Source organism: Scyliorhinus canicula, chromosome 2 (assembly GCF_902713615.1).
Source record: "Scyliorhinus canicula chromosome 2, sScyCan1.1, whole genome shotgun sequence".
NCBI lineage: Eukaryota > Metazoa > Chordata > Chondrichthyes > Carcharhiniformes > Scyliorhinidae > Scyliorhinus > Scyliorhinus canicula.
This window is the reverse complement of record NC_052147.1, coordinates 19887981-19907581: the sequence shown is the minus strand read 5'-3', so window position 1 is coordinate 19907581 and position 19601 is coordinate 19887981. Positions and strand designations below refer to the sequence as shown.

The 19601-nt window shown below is 48.0% G+C and overlaps 1 protein-coding gene across 4 annotated transcripts in view; it reads right to left on the bottom strand.

Annotated features, from left to right (window-relative positions):
• The window catches only part of ccdc85ca (coiled-coil domain containing 85C, a), a 238332-nt gene that overhangs the window by 38121 nt on the left and 180610 nt on the right, over nt 1-19601 (bottom strand). For 2 of the 4 annotated variants that reach the window (XM_038774577.1, XM_038774586.1), the window contains exon 3: nt 18490-18567. The exons of the other annotated variants lie outside the window; for them this stretch is intronic. In XM_038774577.1, coding sequence (XP_038630505.1) covers nt 18490-18567 — 78 coding nt within the window. The remainder of the gene's footprint in view (nt 1-18489; nt 18568-19601) is intronic. 4 annotated transcript variants of the gene reach the window in all.

Below are 19601 nucleotides of genomic sequence, written 5' to 3'. Positions count from 1 at the left end.
GCACTTTCTCAGTACTGAATTAAAATGGCAGCGTAAGTTTTCTGCTCAAATCCCTGGGATTTGAACCAAGGCCAGGAATGCTAGCCCCTGAGCCAATGGCTAACACTGGCCTGGTTTAGCCACTACAGGCCCTCCTGTCTTTTTTTCAATTATTGTTCTCTGTTGACTACTTCTGTTTAAAAGACTAATGAGATATTTAGGAGTAATGGCCTGCAGGAACTGCCAGTGTGAGGGAGTTGAATCAACAACATTAAAATGCATCACAGTCTTGTCATAGTCAACGAAGGTTACAGTTAAAACTTGGAAAGGTCAGAGATGCCCCTCCACCTCCACACTGAGATCTCGGAGCATCAGCTGGTGTCCGACTGCCTCATGCAGTCCCGCTGTCTGGAGAGGAAAACAGAACATCAGTCCAGAGTGCCCAAGCTGGAAAGATTTATTCATTAATTCCTATTACAGTACAATTCAACCTCACAGCTGAAATGGCAATTTGAGCGGAGGGATTTAAGCAGGTAGCAATGGCTCATGGTTCAAGAATTCACCTACAATTCTTCGCTGAGTTGGCATCAGTACTCGGTGGCCTACATAAGCGAAACACTCACAGGAATTAAATACAGATGAGCGATGTCGGGGGAAAGGCTCATCTTTCGATCTGTTCCTTTTGAAGTAGCTTTGCAACAATAGTTTATCTGTATGTAATGCATTATTCTGGAAGGTGGGTGGGGAGGGGAGCAGAGAGCTGGAGGCACAGATGATATTTGTCCTAGATAACCCCATGGTGATTGTTACCAGTTAGAAGACGGGATATCCTGTTTGCTACCCATAGATCATTGAACTTCCAGTGCAGAAGGAGGCCGTTCAGCCCATCGAGACTACACCGGCCCCTGAAAGAGTAACCTACCTAAACTCATACCTCCACCCGACCCCGTAAACCAGCAATCCCACCTAATTTTTGGACACTACAAGGCAATTTAGCGTGACCAATCCACCTAACCCGCACATCTGTGGACTGTTGCCCCGAGCCGGTCGGATAGTCAGCCACAGGTCAGCCAGTGTCACCTGGAAGGCAGCGGCCATCAGCTCGGGGAATGTCACCAGGAGGGCTGCCACCCAGTGCTGCAAGAAACTCCTCTGCTGGGCTTTGCGGGTGAGTTCGCATCAGCCCCCTGACACCGGTCCTGCCTGTCACTCCTGGACACCACCCCATGACGGCCCTACACTTGGCCCCCCTGATGATGCTTGGCACCTCCACCCCACCCCCCCCCCCCCCCTCAATGCAATACTGCGCCCATGCCCTAGCATACCCTGGCACCCATCAACATACCCCACATGTGCTTAGCAGTGGTGTCCACGCCTGTCTCCCTCCATGCACCCCTAGCCGCACACCACGATGCATGCTGCTCACGAGCGCCCTTGTGTCCCCACAGGAAAATTTGGCCCACAACTGACGTGAGAGGGCCCAGATGGGTGGGAGGGTGCCGGACATCAGAGTTCTCACCTCCGACGAGGAACAGGCCCTGGATGTTGCCATTTCAATGCCTCATCCCATCCCTACCACTACTTAAACAGCAGCAGGGAGGACCCATGTCACACTGGTATCCCAACAGTTTTAGACTTGTGGGTGGTATTGGGCAAGATTTGGGGGGGGGCGCAGGTGGTGTTCCTTCCTTCATGGCCCCTGTGCCCAGTCCCCCCCCCCCCCCCCCCAACTGCAAAACCCCCCCTCCAACCCTGCCCAGCTTTCCAAGCCTGCAACCCCATCCCAACTTCCACGCTTCCCTCATTGGGGCTAACGAGCTGATGCCCCAGACTTACCTCCAATTCCCATGAGCTCCTCTTCTTCAGGGACTGCCCGCAGTCCCGGCAATGGCCACTACTCAAACCAGCACTGCTGGGGCAACACAGTTTCCGGCCATCTAAGGCGGGACTTGCTCCCCAGATGGAGGCGGTTTCTGCCCACAGTTTCTTATGGGCTACACTTGAAACAAATGATTTGTTATTACTCCAACCAACTCAAACATTTAACAATAATTGATGGAGTTATTGGATGGAGCATGCTTCACCTCCTGTTTAGCAGGAGTTTGGTGAAAAACTATTGGGCCTTGGCTCACTAATTGCTCAAGTTGGCACAGTCACTGCAGAAGGCCCAAACTTCCAAAATACTAATCGTCACCTCTACACTTCCGTCCCGTCAGAACAGCACAATCCACCCGTGGGACTATCGTCAGAATAAACTCACACTCAATAGAAGAGGAGAAGGAACCAGGCGAAGGATTCAAATGTACAAATATCATTGATACCCATGCTGCACTCACTCTCCTGTCAATTTTCTTCATAAAGATTTAAGCCACTGACAGTTCTCTAAAAGTGTGGGTTCTAAAGCCTATCAGCTACCTTTGAGGTATCACCTTCCTCTACCAGCATCCCTGCCGCTTCCCCCCCCCCCCCCCCCCCCCCCCCCGCGTTGCTCCTGCTCCCCACCGACCACTTTCTGCAGTAACTGAACTACAAACTACAGCTGTTTCTCATCACTGTGACACACGATCCATCTCTCCTGTTCCTCTTAATCCCGGCAGTCGGGATCAGTGTATTCCGTGCTCCAGGGTTGGGACCTTTCCAGCCCAGAACCCCTGAAGTGGCCCAGTGGGACCATTCATCTGTGCAGCTGTCAGCCGCTCTCAGATGTGGAGCAGCCACTCCTCCCCCGAGAGCTCCACTCACTGACCTCCCACACGCCTGCTGCAGTCTAAGTACTTGCACAGCTAATAAACTTAGCAATCCCCCGGCGTTTCAGAGTTGGATAATTTCCCTGGCTCGGTAGGAACTGCAGGTCAAAATCATTGCAGACTTGACACCTTATTATAACATTGCCTCATTAAGCTCGCGATTATCTCCTTCCTTTTTCAATGGTTCAATTACACTATAATTCAGAAATATCATCCGAGTGATTCCTTTTTTAAATAGGACCTTTTCCTGAGCAGAGAAATGAAATGAAAATCGCTTATTGTCACAAGTAGGCTTCAAATGAAGTTACTGTGAAAAGTCTCGAGCCTTTTCAAAGGGAACAGGCCCGATGGGCCAAGTGGCCTCCACCTGTTCTGTGCGATTCTATGATTACACTCTCCAGCTAGAGCAACAAATGCACGAGAAGCACAGGCCTCCAACTGCCCCCAATCCACGCACACAAAAACAAAATGGAGCTTTATTCCGCTGCCTCAGGTCTGACTTCAGCTTAGTGGCGAGGAAACCTGCTGTCTCACAACCCACACCAGCTAAACAGGTCACAGTGAAGACCACAATTCCCAGGCTTGAGGTTGTGGTTGGGATTGAGGGTGGGGTTGGGATTTTGGGGAGGCGGGGGGGGGGGGGGGGGGGGGAGAAAGAGTGAAACCATAAGGTGGATGATAGGTCAAACCCGCCACAAAGGAATGCGATTGAAACTCGACTATGGTGAAAGGCTCCCACCAATGCTGAAATACTTCTGTGTGCAGTTGTTTACTAAAGTGGTTAACAGCTATGTGAACCTTCCAGGGACATTAACCAGTGTGCTACCACAGGAATGAAGCCCACTGGAGATGCAGAACAAAGCGGTGTTTCTGAACAGACTGCCTGGCAATGTCAAAATGTATGAATCCATCTTCTTCAGCCCTCTAAGTTCTCTCCATCTTCGCGACAGAATTAATACTGAGCAATGTTACAAACTCTCATAGCATGAACCGTTCTATTTACAAGTAAGGAGAATAATGGCAATACACTAAGTAGCACTAAGCTTCTCACACAGCTGTACTGACTGACGGAGCTCTCTATCTGCTCAACATATGATTTAATCGGGCCCAAACTGTGTTCAGCCTTCCAGGCAGCTGCCTGGTTACAGTGGCTTAGAAATCTAACAATGTTCCACCCGTTTTACAGGCGTAAAATGATTGCAAAAGTATCAACTATTATGGTACAGACATGGAGGCTTTGCCTGAAACAAGCAAGGCCCAATCTGTGTTTGCAAATAGGGGACCCAATGTCCTTTTGAGGTCCTCTTAGTAAAATCAGGTTAGCCTGACTGCTGCCTGCACCAAGTAAACCTGTTCTATTTACAGTAAGAAACCTTACAACATCAGGTTAAAGTCCAACAGGTTTGTTTCAAATTACTAGCTTTCGGAGCACTGCTCCTTCCTCAGTTGAATGAAGAGGTAGGTTCCAGAAACATATATATAGACAAAGTCAAAGATGCAAGACGATACTTTGAATGCGAGCATTTGCAGGTAATTAAGTCTTTACAATTCCAGAGAGAGGGGTAATCTCAGGTTAAAGAGGTGCGAATTGTCTCAAGCCAGGACAGTTGGTAGGATTTCGCAAGCCCAGGGCAGATGGTGGGGGGTGAGTGTAATGCGACATGAATCCAAGGTCCCGGTTGACGCCATACTCATGTGTGCGGAACGTGGCTATAAGCTTCTGCTCGGCGGTTCTGTGTTGTCACACGTCCTGAAGGCCGCCTTGGAAAACTTACCCGAAGATCAGAGGCTGAATGCCCTTGACTGCTGACGTGTTCCCCGACTGGAAGGGAACATTCCTGCCTGGCGATTGTCGAATTACTATTTTATTTACAGTGACCTTTGAAGGGGCTGGTGCAGGCCGCCACCAGAAATGAGCCCACACTAAAGCTACGGGCACCAAGACTTCGCACTGTTCATCCTTACCATCCTGCTTGCCGCGCTCCCTCTCATGGTCGCTGTCTCCTGCCCCGCCCTCTGCCAATCGCCCCCATCCCCTCCAATAACTCCCTCCACTCCTTCCAATACCCGTGTTGCTGCAGCCGCCAAAAATTCAAGTTATCTTTCGTCAACGAGCAGCCTGGGGATGCCTAGCAGGTACTGGCTGCTCACTGGTTTCATGGAAAGGAGGCCCGAAGCCTAGTATTGAGTGGGGCCTTGGGCCCTTACCCTTTCTTACTGGAATTGCTCCCTATGAGCAATTACCTCTGGCCTGAGCTTGTTTCCTTTGACAGGGGTAAGAAATTAAGCAATGTCACCTCACAGAGGATTAAAAAAAGACGTCAAATAGAGATAAGCAGGAGTAATTTTGCAATAACATTATGTGGGTGGTGGAATAATAATTTTAAAATCCACAACTGTTTATGTTCAGACAGAGTGTTCAGAAACACAAAAGTTTCAACTATTGAGAACTGAGTGTGAATGGGTTTTCACTGGATTTGTGGGATTTAAATATTTCTCTCTTTCAGGCAACCTTTAAAGGCTTTTATATCATCTCAATTCAGGTCCCGTTGGGCTTCAAGCCATGAACAAACCAACAATTCAGCACGAATTGACAGCAAAAATAAAAGACATACCAGGTGGAGAGAAAGCTTCACCTAGTGAGTCACGAGGAGATTGGATAGGCAGTATCACTGAAATGGTTGGGCTCAGATATCAACATTATCAGATTGATCGACATCATTAACCTAAATCAGTCACGTAAGCTCTTCAGGCTTTTGATCAGTTTGCCAAGAATGTAACTGAAACCCGTTGAAAACCAAATAAATAATCAGAAAACTGCAGAGCGCAGGTTTTGCTAAAGCGATAGGATTAGCAACTTGTTGCTCTGAGTTGGAGCACTTGTACCCCCCCCGCCCTGTCCCACACAAAAGTATCTCTGTCCACCCTTTGTTGAGATCTGTTGCCACTTATCCTTGTAACCTGTGGGTAGCCTGCAACTGAATATTCATGCCAGAACCGTCTGAATTAGGCTAGGTCAAACCGATTCACAAATGTGGTCAAACCTGTCCACCGTGTGGACATTTGGGAGGTGATTTGTGTCTGGGTGGAATCGATCAGTGCGGGGATCGCCCGCTCGTTGCAAACCCCTCCCCCAATCATGCAGTCCTTGCTTCTACGTGTAACCACAATCCTTGCTTGCACGGAGAAGGCACAGTGCTTGTTACCAGTCAGTGTACGTGCGGCGGCACGGCGGCGCAGTGGTTAGCACTGCTGCCTGACGGCGCTGAGGACCCGGGTTCGACCCCGACCCCTAGTCACTGTCTGTATGGAGTTTGAACATTCACCCCATGTCTGCATGGGTCTCACACCCCACCCCCACAACCCAAACGTGTGCAGAGTAGGTAGATTGGTCACACTAAATTACCCCTTAATTGGAAGAAATAATTGGATACTAGGTCGGAACAAATAATGGGGATATGTTTCCCCTTCTGCTGTCCATAGCTCATCTCAGAGTCACGGGACACATTTTTTTTTAGTTAGTCGTAACACCTCTATATGAAGTAGCATGTTATTATAAAACACAATAAGTGGAGCTAATAAAGGATCTTTAAAGAGGTTCTATATTGGCTCTGGAATAATTTGGATTCTGGGAATCCAGCATCTGTGAACATACCTTTTTTAAACTCCAGAAAACCAGGTGGTGACGGTTATCAACAAACAAACGTGATAAGAAAATTCAGCAGGTCTGGTAGCCTCTGTGGAGAGAGGCGTGGGCGATTTAAAGGGGAAAAAGCAGCCCTGGTTTGGGCACATATAGCGGGGTATTTCTCAGTGCCTACAGCGCCGAGAACGGCCCAGCTATCAAACGGGACTTCTCGTGTCCACAGTCTGGCGTGGCGAGGCCGTATGATCGCGCGCAGAGTTAAAGTTCCAAGTCCAATGTGAACCGGCTTCCAAACTCTGAACAAGCTACATTGGACTTAACTCTGTTTCTCTCTCTCTCCACAGATGTTACCAGACCTGCTGAGGTTTCCCAGCACTTTGTTTTTATTTCTGATTTCCAGCCTTCTCAGCGTTTTGCTTCTATTTTGGTAAAGGTTAGAACTGTATCCAGTCTTTACCCAATTTTATCTTTTAAAAAAAATAAATTTAAAGTGCTCAATTCATTTTTTCCAATTAAAGGTAATTTAGCGTGGCCAATCCACCTACTCTGCACATCTTTGGGTTGTGGGGATGAAACGCACGCAGACACTGGGAGAATGTGCAAACTTCACACGGACAGTGACCCAGAGCCAGGATCAAACCTGGGACCTCGGCGCCGTGAGGCAGCAGTGCTAACCACTGCGCCGCTGTGCTGCCCGTTTACCCAATTTCATAAACATTTACAGTGATATGTACACACTGCAAACAGGAACCGTAACCCAGAAATCAGAACCTGTTCCCATTTACAGGAACACAAGTGAATCTCCAGCTAATCCAGGTAATGAGTACCATTAATATCCAATTAACAACCCTAATTCACCCGCACACCCAGCCCGAAGTCCCTCCTCCTAACTCTAGTTAGTAAGGGGGTACAAGAACTTTGGAAAGTTGGGTGAGTCTGCATTCTATCAATGGCTACACTTCAAAATCAGTTTACTAGTTGAGGCACTTTGCTGTAATTACATAAAGGCAAGTCCTTTTTGTCTATCAATGCTGCTATGTTCCGGGAAAGATTTTAATTGCCAAAAGTATTTTGTGTATAAATTATACAGGTTTGCTTTGTAGAATTTACATTTTAAAACAAATCTAGCGTGCGGCACGGTGGCGCAGTGGTTAACACGGCTGCCTCAGGGCACCGAGGACCCGGGTTCGATCCCGGCCCCGGGTCAATGTCCGTGCGGAGTTTGCACATTTTCCCTGCATCTGCATGGGTCTTGCCCCACAACCCAAAAAGATGTGCAGGATAGATGGATTGGCCACGCTAAATTGCCTCTTAATTGGGGAAAAAAAATGAAATGGGTGCTTTAAATTATAAAAAAGAAATGTAAGGGCAGCACGGTGGCCTAGTGGTTAGCACAACAGCCTCACGGCGCTGAGGTCCCAGGTTCAATCCCGGTTCTGGGTCACTGTCCGTGAGGAGTTTGCACATTCTCCCTGTGTCTGCGTGGGTTTCGCCCCCACAACCCAAAAATGTGCAGAGTAGGTGGATTGGCCACACTAAATTGCCCCTTAATTGGAAAAAATAATTGGGTAATCTAAATTTATAAAAAAAATAAAAAATAAAAAAATGTAAACAAATCGAGTCAGTTGCACGAGGCATTGATTGCAGTCAGTTGTTGTAGATACATAACAGGCGGGATTTACCGGCTGATAATGCCGCGGGGAAATCCGGTTCCATGCCGGCGCACAGGCTTTCCGGCGACAAGAGATGCTGTCACCGGGAAATCCCTTTGACAACGGCGGGTCTCCTCCACTGCCAAAATGCACACAGCGGGGTTGTCAGTAAATCCAATATATATTTATATATATTAAATATCTATGGAGTGTACAAATACAATAAAATAAAAATACCTTGCGTCTTTATTATAAAATGGTGGTGCAATTTGGAGGAAGACTTCAGATGCTCTCTACATTACTGCTACAGACCAAACTCCACACGGACAGTGACCCAGAGCCAGGATCGAACCTGGGACCTCGGTGCCGTGAGGCAGCAATGCTAACCACTGCGCCACCGTGCTGCCCCTCACTGTTAGATTTTGACAGGAAAACGTGACAAAAAGTTAAGACAACCGGGAATTGGGCAGAAAGCATGCATACTTTAACATACCTTTCAGCGGTCTCCACTTCTGACTAAGAGACATCTACCAGGCTTGTGTGGTGATATGCATCACTGTATATACACAAGGCGTTAATGTAAATACACTGCAACTAAGTAACCACTAGAGGAAGCACCAGAGATGTCATGACATGCAGACACGCAACCAATGGGTCATTAGAACAGGACACAACCAATGGACAATCAGGACACCCAGAGGTGGCATTACCACAAGGGGGCACTACACGACCCATATATAAAGGATAAGGCACACAGGCTCTGCCTCTTCCACCAGCAGAAGCTAAGAGAGCAGGACAGGGTTGATTATCAGCACACTCTAGCACATGGTCGAGAGCAAGCTTGTATAGTTAGCAGAATAGACTGAGTTACTAGAGGCAGATTAGTCAAGTGTCAAATTCATTTAAGAGTATTGTTAATTGTTCAATAAATACGTTAAACTTAACTCTGAGTCTGGAGCATCTTTCAGCAGAGCCTACATCAAGTGGCAGCTTATGTTACTAGCAATAGCATAACACAACAGCTTGATGTACACAAACAGTTTATGAAAATATCTCTCCTGTACTGCAACGGTTCAAAAACAAGTTGAAATAAGGCACTAAATGAAGCAGACAGGTATGGAAATGTCATTGTTAATATAGCAGGCACCTCCCCAGACTGGAAGCCGCCAGTGATCTTTTTTGTCGCTGGCTAAACATGTCAGTGCACAAAAGGGCAGATCTGGTAAATAATCAAACACAAATCGTGCACGTTGTGAAAAGGAATAGAATTAACAGGTGGCACATGAAATGATTCCATTTAGACACAGTTCGAAATGTGCTTTGGTGAGATAAGAACATTAGAGGAAAAAACGGAGCAGGAGTAGGCTCCTCCAGCCTGAACTGCCAAACAGGAAGGTTGTGTCAGATCTTTCACTTCTGACCTACTCTCCTGCCGGACCCACTCTCCCGCCCAATCCCCACACTTCTCCCTCCCCCCAACCACACTCCCTTGACATTTCCTTTAGTGTCCGAATGTCCATCAAACTCCATCTAGAACGTATTCAATGACTCCACCCCCTGGAATAAATATATTTACCCTTTGCAGATGTATTTATGTATTTTTTTAAATATAAATTTAGAGTACCCAATTATTTTAATTTTGTTCCAATTAAAGGGAAATTTAGCCTGGCCAATCCACCTAACCTGCACATCTTTGGGTTGTGGGGGTTAAACCCACACAGGCACGGGGAAAATGAGAAAACTCCACATGGGCAGTGGCCGGGATTCAAACCCGGGTCCTCAGCGCCGCAGTCCCAGTGCTAACCACTGCGCCGCATGCCACCTTGCAGATGTATTTTTGATGGGTGCTCAGGCAATGGGGGTAGTTATTTTAATGAAGGTGGAAGCAGAGCTAAGGTTATTGTAGTCCCTTCAGACACAATGGCCGCAATGCAACGTTTTAAAAACCAACTGCTACCATCAACGGGAAAACCGGTGTGCTTCCCGTCGGCACTGGCAGCGCTGCTGAGGTGGGATTCAACGGTACTTTGTAACGTTTTTGGAGAGGGGTGGGTTTTGTGCCGGCCTTAAGAGGGGTGGGATCTAACCTTGCTGACGGGTCCCGCTCCTCAGAGATCGGGGCACCATTTTTAAAGGGCATCTTATTCTCAGGCTAACACGCACCCCCCCTCCCCCCCAAATCATTGGCAAGCCAATTCCCCCCCCCCCCCTCCCCCCCGCCCCCCCCACCCCACCAATCAATCACTCGCATGGCCTTCTCCCCAAGTGAGCGATCCCCCTTTTTGGGCTTGCCAAATGCAATGAAGAAGTTGGGAGAGTGTATAACACAGGTGGGAGGGGTCTTTGATTATGCTGCCCACTTTTCTACGGCAGCAGGAGGTGTAGACAGAGTCAATGGATAGGAGGCGGATTTGAGTGATGGACTGGGCCGTGTTCACGACTCTCTGTAGTTCCTTCCGGCCTTGGGCCGAACGGTTGCCATTCCAGGCTGTGATGCTGCCAAGCCAGATAGGATGCTATCCTTTCTGTGGTTCATCTGTAAATGTTGGTGAGATTTTGCCGAATTTCCTTAGTTTCCTGAGGAAGTATAGGCGCTGTTGTGCTTTCTTGGTTTTAGCATCGACATGGGTTGTTGGTGATGTGCACACCTCAGAATTTGAAGCGGTCAAGCTGACCCACAAACTGTTCGTAAAATTCAATAGGCAATCCACCCTGGCCCACTGCTTTACCCGTCTGCATTAATATCATAGAGTTCATGACCTTCTCCCGCCCTATCAATGCCTCCAACTCCTGCCTTCCCTCCTGTTCCACCTCCAGGAAGGTTAACCCATCCAAAAACTGAATCCTTGATGATCTCTCCTCTGGGGGCTCTCACTTGTACAGCTCTCGGTAGAAAGGCTCACATGCCTCATTAACCTTCTCTGGGGCGGGAACCAATCCTTCGCCCGAGCCCCTGGACTGCATTATCTCCTGGGAGGCAGCCAATATTCATAAAAAGCCCCCCTCGTGAGCCGCAGCTGGTTCACCGGCTTGCCCGTTGACAACAACTCGAATTCCGTCTGCAATTTCTTTCTACTCGCCAACAACTCCGGTGACGGGGGACAATCGAGTACTGGCGGTTCACCTCGAGAACAGAATCCACCAGCCTTGTCTCTCCACGCTTCCAGATTTATCCCGATGCCTCTTGTAAGAGATTATCACCCCCCCCCCCCCCCCCCCCCCCCCCTAATGACTGCCTTCAGGGCTTCCCAGAGCGTGGAAACGAGATCACCCCATTCCTGTTAAACCCAACATACTCCCTAATGGCGAAGGATATACGCTTACCAAACCGCTTATCTGCGAGCAACGGTATAAAAATCAATAACTCCTTTGCTACCCCTGATGGGCACAGAGACTTGGGATTTAACCTATCCATCCTCCCACGTCACTAGTACCTCAGCCAAAAATTGTATTGATGTTTATTTAATCAGATACAAAAGTAAAAGGATATAAGACAGTCCAATAATGCAGTTCGCTGCTTGTTTGCCCCGTGATATTTAATCCCCTGATGAGCAAAGAATGAAGTCTGCCCAGAGCTTTTGCTTCAGCCTTTCTTCCCTGTGCACATCATTCAGTTTGGTTTGCACATTTCCCTCCTACTAGTATTGGATTCTGACAGGGTTCCTCTACACTGCTTGTGCTGCCTGACACATTACACATTACCCAAGCTCACTGTCAATCTTTCAACGGCCAGCTAGATACACAGCATCTTTAAACAATAATGTGCATGAGTAATCCTAATTTGCTGTCAGTCGATTTTTTTTGGACACTCTGAGTTCAAATAAGATTGAAGAGACAGCTACTGTGGTGAAATGCTAGTGCCTATGAATTCTTGCATCTAGCTTTCAGTCACAACGTGACATTAATAATAACTTGGAGCTGTGACTGGTTTGGCGAGCTATTGCCTCGGGATATTTTGATTATTAAAGCAGGGCAGGGTGGAGGGGAGGAAACGAAAGGCAGCTGATTAGTCATAGCTGACAGAATGGCTGTAGCACAGAAGAAGGCCATTCAGCCCGTCGTGTCTGCGCTGGCATCCCAAAGGAGGCAGGGATTGCTAAAGCAATGGAAGCCTTAGGGGTTCACTTCAACGCACAGCAGTTTGGACTTGGACGTGCCGTCAAGTTAAAAAGAAGCAGTATGCATTCCCAAGCGGGGCTGAGTGGATAGATGTACTTGAGGACAGGATGGTGCCAGGTTCAATCCAGTCAGGCATCACCAACAGCTAGACAATGGCTTCTAATCGACATTCCCGACATCAACTGACTGGGATTCCCATTCCTGATTTTGCTCAGTGACTCCTAGAGGATGTGTGCATCCGCACAAGGCGATGGGAAGAATTGTGATTGACTTGGACGGTCCTTACAACTGAACAGCCATTCCACACTCACCATCTAGAGACTTTGCAGGACAACAATTGGCCAACTAATCATGGGAACTAGATGCAAAACACGTGACACAGTCTTCAGGAAGGGTAAGTCATGAACATTAAAAAAAACGCACGTGTATGGCTCTCCTCAATGGTCCAATGGATTTAAGGCTTGAATATATGACTCAACCACCCAGGATAGATCAAGGTTGGGCCTCTGCTATTTTGCCAAGTTACAGATTCCAGCCTGCACACTGGTAACGGACACTAATATTACCGACACTGGATTGGGGGAACTAATACATTCAGAGTGCCTAGTTGGGTCGCTATTCAACTGGGCAATGGGCTCAGTTGTGATGCCCTGCCCACTCCACATGGTTGGCCAGCCTCCTGTCACTCACAGCCTGCACTCCCACATGGAGAACGGCCAGTCGGAGTCACTGGTTCTCATGGAAACAAATCTCAGTGTCAGGTATCGCAGAAGAAGGCAGAGAAAGCTGGAGCATAGGAAGGAAGTCCGAAGAGAGTTGAAGACCAGAACTGCTTCCCTACCACATCGCTCGGGCTTTGCATACATGATGTGACTATCAATTCACTAGAGACATGATTGGAAGCAAACTGTGGTTTTAATAGTCTTACAACAGAGCCTGCCTGCGACCAGAGGAACTGAGAGCAGGCTGACGGCTGCAGCACATTATACTTTCGGTAGTGGGCGGAGCCAAAGGTGGAGCCCTGTACAAGCTCCTCATCTCCCCCAAGGGCAGAGCCGCGCAACGGCTCACATACAGAGCCCACAAGGACATAATATAATGCAAAGCAATACAATGTGAATTATAATGCAGTATAATTCACCACAATACACACACAGGCTGTGTAGAAAATAACAGGCAGAGCGCGCCTGAGATTCTCCACTTCTGTCTCGCAGCGCATGCGAGACCTCCTGTGACATATTATTAAACCAAAGCTTTGTCACCTCGTTTGGCACAGTCTATTTAAAAACAAGTAATCCAACTGATATCAAATCTAGATGGTTTTGCAACATTTCCTATCAGATTCACTAAAGTAAAAACGCTGCAATTTTCAACATTCTATTAAGCTGGCTGTAATGTTATGTACATAGTCAGGTTAGTGAAGGATTAATAATTACATCCCTGTGTTAATCAAACACTAGAGGACGTTACTACTTCTCTGTATTTAAGACAGCCTCTCAGGGGATTCTGGGAATAGCATAAGGAGAAGCATGTTGAAAGCACAAGCAGAAGCTTAGAGTAGATAGAGATAGCACAAGGTTAGATCATAGTGTAGTTAGTGGCTAGATATAATATTGAGTACTGTAAGACAGATTCAATATAATTTAATTATTATCTGTAGCTCAGTAGAGTGTTTGAACTTCATTTAATTAATAGTGTAATAATAAAATAGTTTTGTTTCAATCTTTTGATTGGTATATTCTTTGTCAACACTACATCGGGTCATTCTGGAAGAAAGGACAAAGAATACTACATATTACCAATCATGGTAACATAACACTGACAGCAACTCCACACGCAATGAGCCAACCAAATATTATTTAAGGACTAATCAGATGGAAGGTCCTGATAGAAATTCATGGCCTAAGGCAGATTTGGTGATATCCCTCCAGAGAGTCGTGGAAATAAAATCCGGCCTGACACATCCAGTGCAGTACTGAGGGTGTGCAGCAGTGCCAGAGGTGCCACCTTTCGAAAGACACGTAAAACCCAGGCTCTGTCTGCTCTCAGGTGACCCGCCCCCCCAGCACAGTCAAAATCTGTGGGAGTGGGAATAAATAACAGATTTTCCTGCTTTAACACATTGCTGATTGTGGGCGTCTGCTCTGTTCAAAGGGACTGCCGGATTTCCGACACTATAACTATGAGCACACTTCAAAAGTACTTCATTGGCTGGAAAGCGCTTCTAGACATTTGGGGGCTGTGAAAGGCATTATTTAAATACAAGTGATACCTTCATTTTCTACACCACAGTGTATTGCTAGGCCGAGAACGTTTGGGAACATTGTCTTTAACCCCTCCCAGCAGGAATGATTTTTTAAAAAAAAATAGATTTAGAGTCCCCATTTCATTTTTTTCCAATTAAGAGGCAATTTAGTGTGGCCAATCCACCTACGCTGCACATCTTTGGGTTGTGGGGGCGAAACCCACGCAAACACGGGGAGCTCCACACGGACAGTGACCCAGAGCCGGGATCGAACCTGGAACCTTGGCGCCGTGAGGCAGCAGGGCTAACCCACTGCGCCACCGTGCTGCCCTCCCAGCAGGAATGATAAGAGTGCAGAACAGGCCCGAGGAGCTAAACGACCTACTCTGTTCCCTTGTTCCAGTGGGAGCACAGCTGGCTTTCAAAATGCTAAACAACAACAAAATAAATACTTTAAAATGAAAACTTCCTTTGATGCCTCTTGAAAACACTGCAGCAGCCTCGACCCCAGTCATTTGTAAGTTTTCTGCTGCTGGTACAAACTGCAGTTTTTATACAGAACTTTTCACTGAACCTTGGTACACGTGACAATAAACAAATCCGAATCAATGCATTCCCACAGTGCAGAAGGAGGCCATTAAGCCCTTCGAGCCTGCACCAGCCCACTGAAAGAGCGCCCTACCTAGGCCCACACCCCAGCCCTATCCTCCCAACACCATAATCCCACCTAACCTGCACATCTTTGGACTATGAGAGGAGCACCCGGAGGAAACCCACGCAGACATAGGGAGAAAGTGCAAACTCCACACAGTCACCCAAGGCCGGAATTGAAGCCGGGTCCCTGGCGCTGTGAGGCAGCAGTGCTAACCACTGTGCCACCATGCCACCCATAAATGTTTGGATACTTCACCTGCAATTAAAGTGATCAAGTGTTTGCTAAACATACAGCTTGCCCACTGGCAACCTCTCGTCTTCATGTATCACAACGTCTACATAGCTGTAGATACCAGGTCCATTGAAATTTGCAGGAAGCAGATAGTTTTTTTTCTAATCTTCCCAAATAAGGGGCGATTAAGGTAGGCCAATTCGCCTACCCTGCACATCTTTTGCGTTGTGAGGGTGAGACCCACCCAGACATGGGGAGAATGTGCAAACGCCACACAGACAGTGACCCAGGGCCAGGATTGAACCCAGGTTCTCGACGCCGTGAGGTGGCAGTGCTAACGACTGCACCACGTGCTGCCCTTCAGAAGGAGATAGATAGGGCGCGATTCTCCGCCCCCCATGCCGGTTGGAAGAATAGCGGGATGGCCTCCGACATTTTTCACGCCCTCCCGCTATTCTCCCCCCCCACGTCACGAATCGCCGCTCCCCTTTTTATACGGCATGCGGCGATTCTCCACGGCCGATGGGCCGAGCGGCCAGGCCTTTACGCCCGTTTTTTCACGGCAGCAAACACACCTGCTCGCTGCCGTCGTAAAAACGGGCGCTGGATGCGAGGCCCGTTTGGGGCGGGAGCACCACCGTTGTGCTCGGGAGGGGACAGGCCCGCGATTGGTGCCCACCGATTGTCGGGCCTGCGTTCAAAAGGGACGCACTATTTCCCCTCCGCCGCCCGACAAGATCAAGCCGCCACATCTTGACGCGCGGCGGTGGAGAAATGCGGAACCGCGCATGCTCGGGTTCCATCAATGGCGTGATGACGTCACCCGCGCATGCGCGGGTTGGAGCCGGCCGCGCGTCATCTTGGCGCGCGGCCTTAACGACGGTCGTTAAGGCCGCGACGCTGTGATTCCCGGGGTCCCGCTCCTAGCCCCGATGGGGGGGGGGGGGGGGGGGGGGGGGGGGGGGGGAGAGAATCGGGTCCCGGGAATGGGCGGAAGGCTGCCGTGAAACACGGCAGGTTTCACGCAGCCTTTACGACTCTCCGCGTTTGCGGAGAATCTCGCCCATAATTTTTATTAAACTAATTATATTGAGGGATCTAGACCAGAGGCGAGTAAATTTGGAGTAAAGGGACAGATCAGCCATGATCTAGTTGAATGGCAGAAGCAAGCTGAAGGGCTGAATGGCCTATTCCTGTTCCCACTCAGACATGTGAGAGGATTTCCTCATTCCATCCTTGTTGACAAGATGGTGGTTCCCAGCTAAACTATCTTGCTTGACAACCGTCTGATTTCACCTTGACCAACAGGGGGAAGCAGTGACTGGGCCTTTCCCAATGGGAGGGAGTGAAAATCTTTTAAAAATAATAATCAGTGGGAGAATCAAACGGATTCTTTGCAGCCTCTTTAATGGGAGCCGGTCACATGCCCGGCCCCTCTCGGTCAGATGATGGTGTTCACATGAATGAGTGGAGGAAGGGAGAGGGAGGATGGGGTGAATAGGAGGAGATGGCTGCTTTTGTATTCGAGATCAGACCGTGTTTCCACAAATAATGCAGGAGACACAGGGGAGGACACAGCAGAGCAGTCACATGTAATAAAATGCGTCGTCTAGTGTTAGCAGAGGGCAGGCAACAGCATACATAACAACAGAACAGAAAGTTACTGCACAGTGTGCAGGGAATGTGCCGCCACTAAACCTTGCTGGCAGAGCGTACTGTGAATTCCTTTACATCGGTAACATTCTGCCGCACCTTCTGATCGGTCTCCAGATTGCTGCTGCATTTTGCACTGTTTGCCCAGCACCGTCTACGTTCCCGTGTTGTGAGTGCAGCAATCTCTTCAGCATGTAACTACTGGGCTGCCATTTTGTATGTTATGGGCACAGCAGGACTCCAGACTGCTGCCCCGAAATTCTGTATAAAATGAAACTTCAGCCCTCTTGATAACTGGCTTATTCCGAGACAGATGGATAAAACTGCAGGCTGAGCCGGAGGTACGGATAAGGAAAACGTGATCGGTGCCGCTGTTTTAACACTTAAAGCTCTGTAAAAATACTTCTCACAAAACGACATGCGTCATAAAATGAAGCTTCTGTATTTTCTCTTCATATTACAGTTAGTTTTTCATTTTGATAATTTACTGTCCCAACGTCTGACATTAAAGGCATGAATGGTAGAGGCAAATTGCCTTAACTGGGGATCCACTCATCCCTGGGGCCTGGATTCCAACTCAGACGCAACTGACGAGCTGAAGGTTTCCACTCTCTCGTGCTCACAAGAGTCCCAAGAAGTGTGCACAGTTACTGACAGGCATGAAAGCAAGCTTCCTCACTCAACAAGAAAAGGCAGCGTGCAAGGCTGGTGCAGAAACCTGCTCTGGCTTGGCAGAACTGGCCACTAATGACTGAGGTGGATAATAAGGATGAATGGCTGATTTTCAATAAAATGCCTCACAAAAGTTGCTCTTCAATTATTCCCGAGGCCCTTTCTCCTTGCTGTGCAATTATTTTATCAAAAGTGAAGGATTGAAAATAGCCCATTCTTGGACACGTTGAATCTGGCCTGTTTGGCTTCAGCTGAGAGGGGACACTTGACTGCAAACCGAAGAGTTCTACTGCTCAAAATTTCTTTTTTGGTCTGGCATGTGTAATAGCTCATCAACATGCTTAAGGGTTTCCCAAGTCGAGCTCTTGGGGGGAAAAAAAAAGACGGGTACAATTTCTCAGTTGTTTTACATGAAGTCTTTTTGCGATGCACCCAATGCATTTTAACTGAAAGCACAGAGATGCAATGAGTGGCATCCCCACCAACCCAACCAAATGTGCAGCAAGAAGGGCAGCACGGCGGCCTAGTGGTTAGCACAACCGCCTCACCGGCACTGAGGTCCCAGGTTCGATCCCGGCTCTGGGTCACTGTCCATGTGGGGTTTGCATATTCTCCCCGTGTCTGCGTGGGTTTCGCCCCCACAACCCATAAATGTGCAGAGTAGGTGGATTGGCCACGCTAAATTGCCCCTTAATTGGAAAAAATAATTGGGTAATCTAAACTAAAAATAAAAATGTGCAGCAAGATTTTTACTGAAACAGAACAGCAATAGTCTCCCCCCCCCCCCCCCCCCACCCCGCCCGCACTCGCTCCACCAACAAACAGAACCTACACAGGCCACTCAGGGTAGTCAGTCAGTCACCAAATCACCCAACACTGACGTGCCTCACCTTGATCACGTACGAAGGTCTGACAGATCTCCCCGAGCATAAACTGGAGAGTTGCGAATTGTGCTCTGGAGAACGGTCCTTGAAAGAAATTGGGAATAGTTAAAAGGTGTAAGCTAGATAACTTGTGAAGAAATGCAACAGACAAAAGTATCATCAAAAAAGAAGAGGGAAATGGGAAATAGGACATTTGCGAGAGATTGGAAAAGAGACGAAAACAAACTAACCAAAGCACCGATAATGCGCTAGAAGAGCTCACATTTTGTAATTTCAAGAGTTTTGCCCTCCTTGCTGTACATAATCCTCCGTGTAACTCTAACCTGTGCTCTGTTGAGGCGTCAAACACAATCAACCTCACACTTGTAACATCTTAATAATTTTGAGGAAGAGGGAAGAAAGTGAGGTATGTTAAAAACAGCTAACACTTCTGGTCTTGGGATCAAATACATTAAAATAAACTAAAAAGAGTCCTCATCCATTCTATTTTTGCTACACACTGTTTCAGCAAAGTCTCTCCTCTTGTGGAGGTGCTGACTCTTGCTGTGGTACATGGTGCTGAAGCCTTTGGCCCAGTCCACACAGGTATGTGGTGGAGGATGATTGACTGTTGTTAGTTCAGAAACAAGTGACCATTTGATTGACAACACGCACAGTTTTTTTTCTTTTGTAAATTTAGAGTACCCAATTCTTTTGTTTCCAATTTAGCGTGGCCTACCCACCTACGCTGCACATCTTTGGGTTGTGGGGGTAAGACCCTCGTAGACATAGTGAGAACGTGCAAACTCCACACGGACAGTAACCCAGGGCCGGGATCGAACCCAGGTCCTCGGCGCAGCAAGGCAGCAGTGCTAACCACCACGTCACTGCGCCGCACCCAACAGCACGCAGGTTGATGCTTCTGACCAAACAATGTATTTGGCTGTGTCCCCCTGTGAAATATATCTGTTCCTGATGCTCAGTGTTTGAGAGTGTAACCTTGGCCACCCCTTGGATCTGTCAGGAACTAAATAGATTGGGTCTCTTTCCTATGGAGAACAGAATGGTGATCTGGTAGCGATGCAAGATAATGAAAAGACTTGATACAGCAGATGTAGAGCAGGTTTTCACTTGTGAGG